This window comes from Microcaecilia unicolor, chromosome 4, assembly GCF_901765095.1.
Source record: "Microcaecilia unicolor chromosome 4, aMicUni1.1, whole genome shotgun sequence".
Classification (NCBI taxonomy): domain Eukaryota; kingdom Metazoa; phylum Chordata; class Amphibia; order Gymnophiona; family Siphonopidae; genus Microcaecilia; species Microcaecilia unicolor.
This window is the reverse complement of record NC_044034.1, coordinates 195781191-195796043: the sequence shown is the minus strand read 5'-3', so window position 1 is coordinate 195796043 and position 14853 is coordinate 195781191. Positions and strand designations below refer to the sequence as shown.

The 14853-nt window shown below is 43.0% G+C and overlaps 1 protein-coding gene across 6 annotated transcripts in view; it reads left to right on the top strand.

Annotated features, from left to right (window-relative positions):
- HPS5 (HPS5 biogenesis of lysosomal organelles complex 2 subunit 2) overlaps positions 1 to 14853 on the top strand; it is a 379294-nt gene that overhangs the window by 147108 nt on the left and 217333 nt on the right. For all 6 annotated transcript variants that reach the window (XR_003941938.1, XM_030201106.1, XM_030201107.1 and 3 more), the window contains exon 8: positions 2036 to 2124. Coding sequence is in view for 5 of the 6 variants with exons in the window: in XM_030201106.1 (XP_030056966.1) it covers positions 2036 to 2124 (89 nt within the window). In the remaining variant the exon portion in view is untranslated. The remainder of the gene's footprint in view (positions 1 to 2035; positions 2125 to 14853) is intronic.

The following is a 14853-nucleotide window of genomic DNA, read 5'->3' as shown; positions in this document are numbered from 1 at the left end:
ATAATTTTTATTTTTTAGCTCGGGGGGCAGAGAGTAGGCGTTTTTGGCACTATGGGCCAAATTCTATATATGGTGCCTAAATAATCCATGTGGAAAACTATTTCCACCTAAGCATATTCTATAAGCGGTGCCTAGATTTAGGCACGGTATATAGAATATGCTTAGTTGATATCCCAGCGCCTAATACTATGCATGTCTATTTGCACCAACAAAAATGTAACGTAAATTCCAGCAAGTAGATTTGCGCGCACTGGGTCATATTCTGTAACTATGTGCATAAATTTTGGAACACCCACGAAATGCCCATTTCCCTGCCAATAACCATGCCCCTTTGAACTGCGTGCTTTAGATTTTAGGTGCAGTTCTAATTGCCAATTAATGCTCATTATTGCTTAAGTGCTATTAAATACTTATTGGCTTGTTAAGCCAATTAAGCTACACACGTTATAGAATATGTTTGGATTTCCATGCGGATCTCTAGGAGTGGTATATAGAATCTGGCAGAAATTGATTAGTGCAGCTACATTGCTGCGTGTTAACCAATTAGTGCATGGTTAGTGCGTGAGCCCTTACCTCCTACAAAATAGATGTCAATAAGTGCTTGTGTGCTAATGGCCACTTGCTAATGGGAAAGTTATCATGTGGCCATTATTGCCGAAATAAAAAAAATTGGCCATTTCCTGGCAGTGCTAAAAGTATCCTTTGAAAATTCTGAATTAAAAAAAAAAGTGAAAATGATTTGATTTTTAATCTTTTAAATATTGAAGGACAGTGAGGAATGTGAAATACTTAATAAAAGTGTCTTCCACAGTTGATCTAACAGGTTGTAACTACAAATTGCATAAAGCTCTTTTGTATTTTTAATGCTTAAAAATGAGCTGAACCTATGTCCTAAATTTTTGAGTGTTGTCTGAGCATTTCCTTCTCAAATGTTGAAATTGAGGAAAATAAACTTGTTCAGAGGAACAGAATGAAAACTTGTATAGTGTAAAAGTAAATTGTAATCTGTGGGTTTTTAAAACACATCTGTAGACATTTTTTTCATTGGTACATCCAAAAAAAGATTTCATGCATTGAACATTGTATTTTTTCATTGCATCAGTTCAACCAGTTGCAAAACTAGACATTTTTTGTCACCTGCTGCTGTTGTCCAGATATTCGGCATGGTGCACTGCTTTCCAGATACCAGGGTTGAATACCAGCCTGTACATTTTGTATCTGAGGCAACAGAAGATAGAGGGAGCAATTCTGTAACTGAGTGCAACGAATTAGATGTCCAGATGCAGTGTGGTAATTTCCAATTCTTTAACGGCATCTGGGTGCCAAGATTCTGTAATGGAAGTCTTATCATAAGTCGGCATCTGTGTGCTGCATTTAGGCCCACTTACTCCATTTCCATAGCAGGTGGAAATGCACAGGCCTAAATGAAGCATTTTAATGTGTAGCATACAGTGTTTTGTAAGTTATGTATCTGTCCATTCCCCACCTATGCTTTTCCCTTGTGAACACTCCCTTGCATTTACATGTTAAGCAAGTTGCATGCACAATTTATAAAATAGTGCTTATAATTTTAAGCATGCCAATGGCAATTAGTTATAGATTGAAGGGGATAGTGACAAGAACATAAGTGTTGCCATACTGCCACAGTCCAAAGGTCCATCATGCCCAGTATCCTGTTTCTAACAGTGGCCAATCCAGGTCACAAGTACCTGGCAAGAGATTTTATGCAGCTTATCCTAGAACTAAACAATGGCTTTTCCCAAGTCCATCTTGATAATGGCTTTTGGACTTTTCTTTTAGGAAACTATCCAAACCTTTTTTAAAATCCTGCTAAGCTGACTGCTTTTACCACATTCTCTGGCAGCAAATTCCAGCAGAGAGGTACTGTGATTTGTATTTAGCCTTTCCTCATAGGGAAGTTATCCCATGCCAAAGAATGTCAGTAGGAGAAGTGGAATTTGAATCCTGGCTTCCCCAGTTCTCAGCTGACCGTTAAGACCTTTTATTACCGAATCTTTCTTTTCTTCACTTCCAGCGAGCATTGTGTGATGAGCTGGACGGAGCTTGGTATATATGTCTTTGTCCCTCAAAGTGTGCAGGTGCTGCTCTGGAGTGAAGTCAGGGGTAAGTAGTTAAAACCTTTACATACTTTATTGTTGACTTGTGGATGGCTATAGGTTTTGTGGGTTTTTGTTTTTGTTGTTGAATGCAGTATATTTTCATGGTTTGGGGGGGAGGGGGGAATCCTGAGCATTTATCAGGTGAAACTCTTTCTTAGCTAGCCTCCCATAGGTATGCTGATGGTACCATAAAATATCACAACGATGCAAAACAGCAGCATTAACGATAAAACCTTGCCCAGCCTATCATTGTAACATGCCATGAGAACACCAGCACAGCACACAGTTCAATAGTCATTCTTCTGTTTTGTTGAAATTTTTCTTGAAATAACTCAATCATTTATAGATGCTTTCACATTTTACTTAAATATATTCACAAGTCATATGATATGATATGACATAGTACTTATAGTCTGCCATGGACTATAGACTGGATGGACCATGCAGGTCTTTTTCTGTCTGCATCTACTGTGTTACTATGTAAATCCCAAGAAAATTGGTTCAAAGCGGATTGACTCCTAATATAGAAGGAAAATAAAGAAGACGTGAACTTTCAACTCTGGAAGTAGATGGAGATACAGGAAAAGTGAATAAATTTGTTAGATAATCTGGGCATAGACCATCAAAAAGTGTATAAACCCAGCATGTCAATTTTAAAATAGTCGAGCTTTAACAAGCAAGGAGTGGCATGATCAGATCTGTTTTTGCCAAAAATCATCTTGGCTGCGGTGTTCTGTAAAACTTGTAAATAGGAAAGTGCCTGAGCTGATGATAAACAATATAAGCCATTGCAATAATCCAATTATGATAAAACAGACTAGACCAGAATAGAAAGTTGAAAGGTGCACACAAAAATGGTGCTCAAAAATCAGTGTCGGAAAAAATTGTTGCTGAGTGCTGTTCTATAAAGGGCACTCCAGGCTGAGCACCCTTTATGCTTAGAGCCAATTCCCATGCTGTAACACTAGGGGGCGCTGTGCTTATGACAACACAAAAGCCACCAGACACAATATGCGGTATATCGCTTTTATTGGTGATACATATGTGAACACATACACCAAGATACTTACAGCACCTGCAATTCAGTCAGCATCTGGGAAGACCACCAGGGAAGCACTAGCTCTTCCTCAGAGATTGCAGGGACATCACTGAACAAGGCGTCCCTTACGTTTAGGCAAGCTTCTAAAGAAGGTCCGTGCTCCCCCCCCCCCCCCCCCTCTTTTATAGTGTGTAACAAAGGTGCCTTTCCCAGACTTGCACAAGCTGGCATCCCTTAAACAACCAGCCTGTTTCCCATAACAGAGAATAACTCTCCCAGACCTGCACAGGTTGAAGGTGCCTTTCCCAGAGGTGCTGGCATCCCTTAAACAACTAGCCTGTTTCCCATAACAGAGAATATCATCACATAATTACAGCCAAAACATTCCACTCATTCCATCCCCAGCTGACCTTCAATCCCATGTATTACATTCCACCCCTTGATATTCTCTGCTTATGAGGAGACAGAAGTATACATAGTATTATGGACCACCTTAGGTCGTTTCCAAATTTTACAAGTCAAAATACAATTCCAAATCACTAGCAGGATGCTAACTAATAGTACTACAAGTAAAGGATGAGTGATCCATTTTAGGAAAGCATCTGCACTAGGAGAATGTCTCAATAATGGATCCCACCAATTATGATGTAATTTACTTCGAATATTTTCTGCCACTATACGAACAGTGTGATTGTCAAATTGAGCATCTACTTGCATGACTCTTAAGGTGTGATTCACACCTTGAATATACTCATTAATAAGAGAGGATATATGCAACATGTGGGTCAACTTACTATAATTTACAGCTAAAATTGGCTCCGTAAAGAAGGTATAATTGTACTGTATGAAAGCAGAATTAAATAAATCCGGATATAATACATACTTTTGTCCTTTCCACCAAAATACTGATATGCTAGTAAAACAGGAACTGACTCCTGACAGATCGGTCAGGAAGGTATTATTTGACAAAGTTGTGAAATAAGCAGTGGAAATACATAATGTCCGCGGACTAATTTCTACAAAGAACTCATAGTTGGCAGGGAAAACAGTAAATGTGCATTCCCCAAAACGTGGGGATAAGCAAGGTTCAAATTGTGGTGGCTAGAAAGGACAAATCATGCGATTTCCCTGCTCATTACACATATCCAATTTATATGTCTCATTCATATGCGGGGCCCAAAAGGTTACGATACCAGAAACATTCACTAATACTGGAGATATATAATACTTACATACTATATGAGTATGGAAAATCTTATATGAAGATAAAACCCCTGTACAGAATCGATCAGTACAGACTGTACTCTCTGAATGTGGGAACAACCACTCATCAACTGGAATATATCCAGCGAAAAGGGTCTGCAACTGGGTATGCATCCCCAATTGTAGAGCCATCTGGACTCTGTCCTGCTGATGCAAAGCGTACAACGTCTGTAATGAACACCAAGTATAATTCAATGCTTTTGTCAAAGTAGTGTCAGTATAATTTTCAAACTTAAAAGTTTGGGCTAATAAATTATTAATGTCTGCTATCGCAGGCACCATTAATTGTCCTGTTCCTGGAATGGCAGGTAACCAGTTGGCTAAAATATTCAGTTCAGTATGCAAGTCCTTACCTAGATAGTGTAGTTTACTAAACAGAGTATCTGTATCTACAGTATTCAGAATTCCCAGTCCATTTCCCGCACCCCCCAAAATAGTGTCATACCATGCTCGCCGTACCCTAGTACAGCGAGGCAAGTGTGGAAATGTAACATTGTAAGTTAATACTGTCTTTCTATACTGCATAGACATGTTTTTGCATGTAGTGGGAATGCGTGACAGTGGAGCAGGATTAGTCATATTACTAACAGCAAGCAACACATGCAAGAAGTCCATCCAGGGTGTAAAACGGTTTGCAATTGGTGTAGCATTAGTGAAAATCCATTCAGCAGTTCGATTCAAAGTAATATTTACTATAGAGCTGTTACAAGTTTGGAGGAACTGCATTTTGCGTGTCCGATTCCATAGTCTCCATATCTGGTCCCGGAATCCCATAGGCTGGATGCACATAACCCAGGACGCAGCATTATGGATAGTCACATTCACAAAACTGGATGAAACAACTACAAAGCGCTGTTCAGTTTTATGAAACACAGCTTGGGAAGCAGTTACGTTCATTACCGGACATGCAGTATGACATGTATAATTATCTTGCTGTAAGGTCGAGTTATTTTTGTTGCTCCACCAATAGTGGACATGCGAGGTCACTCCCAGCACCCGCTCGCCGGGAGTACGGGCATCGAGTTCCCAACCCAAACAGAGAAACAGTATGCCCTGAAACAAAAAGAAATGGAGAAACACATATAAATCCTATTCCCTTAAATAACAATGATCAGCAGGAACATTCGTCCAACTCTGTTGTCCTGGCTGAACTACTGTAACAGTATTGTCCTCCCCTCGGGCTATAATTTCGGCAGGTTGAGGAGGACCTGGGTGTGCAGGGTCCTGATGCCATACCCGACCACCCACACCCCTCCCAGTAGACCCAAACCCCTGTGTACCTCGCTCAGTGACTCCCACAAAATCAGAAATTTGAGTAAAAGAGGAGGAATTGACAGGAATTATCAACAATTGTGCTATCCTATCCCCAGCCTGCACCATTACATCCTCCTCAGTGTGATTCATCAGAAGGACTATGACCTCCCCCTGATAATCTCTGTCAATGACACCTCCCACAGGAAGTAAGCCACGAAGAGCCCAACTGGAACGGGCCACAATCTGAGCATAATGGCCAGCTGGGAGAGATAAAGCAAACCCGACTGGAAATTTTGTCACCACTCGGGACGCACAAAGAGTGTCAAAGAGGGCTACAAGATCAAAACCAGCAGCGTCAATCGTATGACGGAGCGGTATAACAGCTTTCGGATGTAAGAGCTTAACTCCCAGGGTGACGTGTACTGGGCAAGACTTGAAGATGGGGAGTCAACATACGCATCAATGGTGTTTCACTCTCCCCTATTGGACGATTATTGAGGATAGTAACTGCTGGGTACAAATATTTGCGCCATTGCGCAAGAGTGTGAGTAGGAGTTAATTTCCGGATCTGTGTTTTCAACAGACCGTTCATACGTTCCACAAGACCAGCAGCTTGTGGATAATAGGGAATATGGAAAACCCATTCAATGTTAAATTGGGCGCAAAAGGCAGTAACAGGATGATTTTTGAAATGAGAGCCATTATCACTTTGAATTTGCAGTGGAACGCCATAATGTCTACATATGGATTCCAAAAGAACAATAGTCTGCTGAGCTGTAGCTCTACGACAAGGGTGGACTAGCAAAAATCCGGAATAAGTATCCACGGCAACACAGACATATTGACATCCCTGCGAAATTGGTAAAGGGCCAATATAATCTAGTTGCCAAATTTGGCCAGGTAACTTACCTCGAGCAAGTGTACCTTTGACTGGGTGTGGTATAGGGCGTTTAGTCAAATGTTGACAAACAGGACAGTGAGCAATAACATTTTTAATGGTAGAAAGAGACAATGCTAACCCACGCTGCCGCGCCCAGTGATAGGTGGCTTGCTCTCCGAGATGTCCACATTTTTGATGTGCCCAGCTTGCAATACCAGTCTCTTCTTCACCCCGATGAATAGTAGAATCATCTGTTCCAGTGATGACATTCGTGTGAATGGTAGCTAAGGAATCTGCTGTCTGATTAAAAATATGATCAGAGGTTATAGGGGAAACATGTGCATCAACATGATAGACATAGGCAGAAGTAGATTGCAAAAATTCACTAATTTCTTGCCATAACTGTGATCCCCAAACCAGTTTAGTATGAATATACCAATCATTCTGTTTCCATGTAGGTAACCAGGTTGTTAATCCATTTGCCACAGCCCATGAATCAGTATATATGTATGCCTCTGGCGCATTTTGTTTAAGTACCAGATAGACTGCATATAATTCAGCATATTGACTACTCCCATCTGGGCCCATGCTCTGCAATATCTGTTGTGTATGAGGATTGTAGGCCACACTTTTCCATGGCCGCTTACCATCAGTATACTTGGCTGTACCATCAGTAAACCAGGCATACTGACGTTGGTCAATAGTTAATTGGTCGTAAGGTACTCCCCATTTAGCAACACGATGGGTGGCACTACCACTACCACCCCCAGACACTAATACTTCCTCCCCCTCACCTACGGGAATCTGAGCAGTTTGTTCATGTAATTGCGAGACCCCATTGGGACCACTTTTAGTCTGCCTATTTTGGATGTACCACTTCCACTTTATAATAGATGCCTCCTGTGCATGGCCAATTTTATGGGTATGTGGTTCACTATTAATCCAAGTTAAAATTGGAATTTCTGGTCTCAAAATTACTTCATGCCCCAAAGTTAGTTGTTCACTTTCCACAAGAGCCCAATAACAAGCCAACAATTGTTTCTCAAAGGGTATATATCGTTGAGCTGCATCGGGTAATCTACGTGTCCAAAATCCTAACGGACAACGTTTCCCATCTTGTTTCTGCTACATGCTCCAATTGGCATACTCTGCATGCTCTGATACTTGTAATTCAATTGGATCATTGGCACGTATTGGCCACAGACTGACACTTTGTTGTACTACTAACTTGGCTTGGTCAAAAGCCTGTTGCTCTGTAGCACCCCACTGAAATACACATTTCTTTCGTGTTACTCTGTATAATGGCTGTAACACCTGCCCCAAGTGTGGGATATGTTTACGCCAAAATCCAAACAACCCAATAAATTTCTGTGTTTGCTGTTTGGTAACCGGTACCGGAAATTCTGCTATTTTGTTTAGTGCTTTCTCAGTAGTTTCCTGGTGTCCCTTATTCCAATTAATTCCCAGAAACTTCACTGTCTGGGCGGGTCCTTGGATTTTTGCTGGGTTAATTTCCCAACCCTTATTCTTCATGTGTTGTACTAGTTGTTCTAGCCCAGAGGCCACTAACTCCTCTGTATCCCCTTGGATTAGTATGTCATCAATATAGTGGGTTAACTCTAGACCTGGTGGCAACGATAGTGCATCTAGATGTTGCGCTACCACCCTATGACAAATTGTAGGACTATGCAACCATCCCTGTGGCAACCGTGTAAAAGTGTACTGCCTTCCCTGCCACGTAAATGCAAATTGCTCCCCAAATTCCTCTTTTAAGGCTATTGTAAAGAAGGCATTTGCTAAATCTATCACTGCATACCATTTTCCTTTTCTATTTTGTATGTTCTCAATTAAAGTTACAATGTCGGGGACTGCAGCATGCAACGGGGGTGTAACCTTATTCAATTGACGGTAATCTACTGTCATCCGCCAGGATCCATCAGATTTCTTCACTGGCCATACTGGATTATTCCATTTGGTAGTAACTGGGACAATAACCCCTACCTCTTGTAATTCCTGTATTGTTCGCGTAATTTCTGCAATACCACCAGGAATCCGATATTGCTTTTGTGCTACTAATTGAGTGGCGGCTGGTATGGTGAGAGGCTCATCAACAATTTTTCCCACTAATACTGCGTGAATATTATAAGTGGAAATATACTTCAAACGCCGGGGAACTGCGGGAGACGTTCCAAATTGCCAACTTCCCCCATCAATAGTAAGTTTTAAACCTCTCAGAATATCCATACCAATTATATATTCTGGCACTGACGTAATCATTACAGCATACTTTTGGAGCTGTAAATCCCTAATTTGCATAGCCAATTGTGTTTCCACTGCAGGAATACTCTTCCCCCCTAGTCCTACAATATTACACTTTGGTCCTTTAAACTTAGAAGGGTTACCAGCTATAATCGTTGCTTCTGCTCCGGTATCTATCAAAGCTCGTACTTGTTGAAAATTTCCCGGACTCCATTGTATTACAACATCAATATAGGGACGCGGATCAATTTTTACATTGCATCCCCGTACTAGTCAATCCTCTCTAAACGGATTGGTTTCTGCTTTAGAGGGGGGCAGAGTAGTAGTAGATGGAAGTGTCATTCTCTGCAGGAGAGTACGGACCTCATGATACAAATCTGAATAGTCCGGACCCTCCACAGGTGGGGCTGAAGGAAGTTTTTCTTTTCCCACTGTCCGGGTTTTCCGACATTTTTTATATTGCTGCCATAACTCTCCAGTGGGAATTCCATCTATTTTCTCCCGAGCCACCCCTGCTTGTAGTAGAGCGGCAAACATATCCTTACGAGATACTCGCTCTACCTCTGAACCTTGCCCCTTCGGCCCTTCCCCAATTCTCTGCCCCTCATTATTTTTCCTATCTGTCAGCTTCAGACTCCAATCCCCCAAATCTCCTAATTGCTCGATTTTATCCATAATGACCTCCAACGGGTTATCTGTTTCATTCATCAACAGAGTCAAAATAACTTGTTTAGACATTGGAGGAGACCCTTTAATTACTTTGTTTCTAATTGCCGCTGACATAGGCACTTGGGTAAGTGTATCCATCTGTCCTGTGACAATACACACTTTCATTGCCTCTTCCTTTAATCGCTGGATACAATCTTTCAAAGTATACCAGGACTTGTCATCCCCAGGCCAATCTGATTCTAAAGGGTACTTTCTACGACACCCTGTTCCCACTAACTCAATCAGAGTAGTAGCCTCTGACCCATTCCCATCAGGCATTGCTAAACTATGTTCCCGAAATGCACTTTGAATTATAGCATCTCGAGATAAAGGTATAAATTTCAAACAGTCCTCATTGTCCATCCGTATCCCCATTGCCCCAGTATCATGCAGCCTTACACACCAAGCAATAAGGGATTCATTTGGACGCTGCTGGAATTGCTGCATGATATTGAGAATTTCTTGTTGCATATAGTCTTCTGCTAAATCCATGCGCACTGGTGCTGCCCCACCCAACTGTGCTCGTCGCCGAATTATCGGCTTCATTTCCGGAGCAGCACTTTCCTCACCCCCTGACTCACTCTCGGGTGTGGAAGACCAGATATCCCCATCCCACGTCTCAGGATCCCATCCGTTAGGATTCTGTGTGGCAGTAGCCATCACCTTTGCAACCTTTACCTTACTCACACGCCCTCTCCTTTTCCGATACTTATACTGCGCTACTCGCACCGCCGCCCGCTCAGCAATTTGCTGGTACCCCGTACACTTATCCATCATCAATTTGCCCTGACACTGTGATATTACCAAGTCGCTTTTCAATGTCAGAATCTCAGCCTGTGATTCCAACAGCTTCTGTTGTAATAACACATTCTGCTGGTGCATCAGGCGATATGCCGACAACAAAATCCACCCTCTCCGACCCACCGTTCTTAACTCTTTCCCTTTAACAACAGGGGGCATTTTGTAAACATTTCAACACATCCTCACACATTCCCTCTCCTAAACATACCTCCCAATTCTCACTCAACCCCGTATCTGTCGCCCATTCTGTTGCCAATGCCTGATATGGGTATTTATCCCATCCAGGAATTGCAAACAGCTGCGGAAGCTGTGCCTGCACAGCCTCCTGATGAGATTTGCTCTTCTTCCCTTTCTTCAACATATTCACAAAACAATAAAACAAGTATATATTCACAAATGTAATCACCGTAACAACAATGCGATATCCTGCCGACTACGCCAAATTGTAACACAAGGGGGCGCTGTCCTTATGACAACACAAAAGCCACCAGACACAATATGCGGTATATCGCTTTTATTGGTGATACATATGTGAACACATACACCAAGATACTTACAGCACCCGCAATTCAGTCAGCATCTGGGAAGACCACCAGGGAAGCACTAGCTCTTCCTCAGAGATTGCAGGGACATCACTGAACAAGGCGTCCCTTACGTTCAGGCAAGCTTCTAAAGAAGGTCCGTGCTCCCCCCTCTTTTATAGTGTGTAACAAAGGTGCCTTTCCCAGACTTGCACAAGCTGGGATCCCTTAAACAACCAGCCTGTTTCCCATAACAGAGAATAACTCTCCCAGACCTGCACAGGTTGAAGGTGCCTTTCCCAGAGGTGCTGGCATCCCTTAAACAACTAGCCTGTTTCCCTTAACAGAGAATATCATCACATAATTACAGCCAAAACATTCCACTCATTCCATCCCCAGCTGACCTTCAATCCCATGTATTACACATGCCCAAAGCTGGGTGCAGGTATTTACATCAGCTGAAACCCAGTATAAATACTGGTGCCCAATTCATGGCATTTGGGTGCAGAAATGGCACTATTCTATAATACTGCACACATCTTTCAGCATGCCTCTGACCCGCCCATTTCCCACCCCTGGCCACATCTCTTGAGTTACGCACTATGGGATTTAGGCGCCTGGTGTATTAGAATAGCACACAGGCAGGGAGGAAGTGACATCACCACCAGAAATGGCTGCCTGAGCCACGAGCTCCGACTAGCCCTAAGCTAAAAGGACACTCCACATGCGTCGATAACCTCAAAGCGATCCTCAAAAAGGTAGAAATCGCAATTGAATCTTGCGCTAATCTGTTTATGAAGAATTCACGAACTTCGATAACCAACCTGCAAGCCTTCGCGTATCAGGGCCCCACTGCGACCATGAGCGCGCCCGATCCCGAGCACCGCTCATCTGACTCACGCATGGGGAGCCCAGCACAACTCTCCCCGCACTGGTGAGGGCCAAATTCAAGAGGAGACCCGCATGCAAGAAATCCGCGGGTAGTTACAGGATATAAAGACAGAAATAATCACAGCGGTGCGAGCAGATCTTACAGCGCTAGGGGCGGAACTGCGAGGTGAAATTGGCGCGCTGGGGATTCAAGTAGCTGAGACGGAGGATCGCCTCGACGAACAAACAGAGTCGTTTCAAAATCTTGATGCTCAGTTTCGGGAGACTAGGCGAGAAACCCAGCAATTATGGGACAAAGTTGAAGACCTTGAGAACCGGAGCAGCCGCTGTAATGTGCGGTTTCAAGGTCTCCTGGACACACCACACTATGCAGATTGTGAGCTGACTGTAACAAAAATCGCCAGTGCTTTACTGCAGGAGCTGCAAATCACTAGGCAATACTAAATCAAACCGCCCTAAGGACATTATTGCTTGTTTTAGTGACTTTAAGCTTAAAGAACAGATAATGCAAGCCTCGCGTTCTAACCCGGGATTTCAGTGGGATTCCTACCACATTGAATGCTATCAGGATCTTGCAGCAGCTACACTGAAAAGACGAGCAAAGCTCAGATTCTTGGCGGATAAAGGCATTAAATACAGATGGGGACATCCATTTGTACTGCGTTTTTACAAAGACGGGAAACAACATCAAGTGCGAGATATTGCAGACGTTGCAGAGATCTTTCCAGAAGACCGACCGAAGGGAGATCCTCCTATAACACAGAAGCGCATTTCAGCCTTAGAAGATAAACCCCGTTGGCAAAGAATAACTGCAGGGAAGGGCCGACTCCAGCGCCAGCAATCTGACACGCAGGTGAGGAGAATGGAAGGCAAAGCCCAGAACTAACAGAATCTACAAGAAACACTGGAAAGCATCAAGCTGATGTCTGGTATATGAACTTTTATATCTGCGGCACTGTTTAGACTGTGAATGTTGATGCATGTTGGGGCCAAATCCTTATGTTAGCAATAATATTAGGTTATTACATATAATATGGGGATTAAGCTATTAAAAGATTATATGTGAGGGTGGGGGTCAATTTCTTCTCAGACAACCCATGATTTTGATACAGGGGTGTCTTACTTTGGGAAGGGAGGGCAGGGGAGTTGATAGTTGGGAACAGCAAGTTCAGATTATACCACAACTGAGGGTTGAAGAGAGAAACCTACAAAAAGATTAGGAACAGAGAACTGGGTGGAGAGATTGGCGGAGAGGGACCATATTACAGGGTAAATGAGTATTGTAACATGCATGACCCTTAATGTAAAGGGGCTTAATTCTCCAGGTAAACGACAACTTATGTTTAGAGAGATCCAACGCTTAAAGGTGGACATAACCTTTGTCCAAGAGACTCACCTAGTTCAAACAGTGGAAAGATTATGTCATATTAAGAAAGGTCAACAGATATTCTTTGCATCCAATTCTTTGGGGAAAAAAAAGAATGGAGTCCTGATAGTGCTGTCACATAGATGTCCTTGGCAGGTACAGCGAGTAGTGAGAGATAAGGAGGTCCGATACTTACTGCTGATAGTAACAATGGAGGAGGAGGTCTTGTCATTCCTAAGTATTTATGCACCCAATGACCAACAGGGGGTTTTCTATTTGGCACTCTCAGCGCTCCTCTCCAAGCATATTGAGGGCACACTATTGATTGGTGGAGATTTCAACCTGACACTACAGCCAACTTTAGATAACACCACACCAGGGGTTCGTTACGCACAGGCTGATCGGGACCAACTATGCAAATTTATGCGGCAGTGGCAAGTAATAGATCTCTGGAGACATAGACACCCACAGGCCAGAGGATATACATATTATTCTACAGTTCACAACTCCCAGTCCCATATTGACTTATGGATGGGACCCTTAGCTTTACTGGATAACATAGACAACATCTAAATCCACCCGAGGACTTGGTCAGACCATGCGCCTGTGGTGCTGGAGATAATACTAAGGGCAAAGGGCTTGGAACCCTCGCAGTGGCGCTTCAATGATAAATTATTATCTGATCCTGCACTAACCACCAAATTGGAAAAAGATATTAATATATTGACTTTAATGACAATGGAGAGACACTGTGGGAAGGGTGCAAAGCAGTAATCAGAGGAAAAGTTATAGCCTTACAGGTACATATTGCACGGCAGGCAAGAGCACGGACCCAGCAAATACACACTGGGGAGGTTCAACACCGTCTGCATGCTCTCCAGATGGAGCTTCGGGAACTCCAGCTGGCAGAAATAGCAGAGCAGTTACAGCGGGTGAGACAAGCTCACTTTGAATTTGGGAATCGGGCCTCTAGACTTTTGGCACATAAATTGAAACAGTGGTCCACAAGCACCCATATTGCTGCTGTTCGAGACCTGGAGGGTAATTTATGCCACACTCGTGAAACTATTAATGCGGTCTTTTCCACTTTTTCTATAAAGCATTGTATCGAGTGGAAGAGGCAGCAGACCCTCAAGAGTCCCGGGAATATCTTAAACAAGCTGAGCTTCCCACGATATCGCCAACCGAGAGGGAGACGATGTCAGCTCCCATCACACTAGAAGAGGTACAGTGGGCCATTAGAGACCTACCGAATGGCAAAGCCCCAGGGCCTGATGGGTTTACAAACAAGTTTTATAAATCCTATAATAAACTCTTAGCACCATTGCTGGTTAGGGCTTTTAATGAGCTGGAGTTCCAAGAAGAACTCTGTTATACTTGGAGGTTGGCCAATGTGGTTGTTTTACCAAAACCTGGGAAGGATCCACAACAATGTAGCTCATACCGCCCGATATCACTGTTGGGATCTGACTATAAGATCTTTACTAAAATACTAGCCAAGAGACTCCAAAAAACTCATGCCGAAATTAGTACAGGGGGACCACACAGGTTTCATCATAGGGCGACAGGCCATTGATAATGTTAGAAGGGCACTCCACTTGATCCAAGAGGCAGTCCACACCCGACAACCCATGATGCTATTATCCCTAGATGCAGAAAAGGCGTTTGATCGGGTCAATTGGGACTTTTATGTTTGAGGTCTTAGAACATATGGGCTTTACGGGCAGATTTATTGTATGGCTCCGACTGCT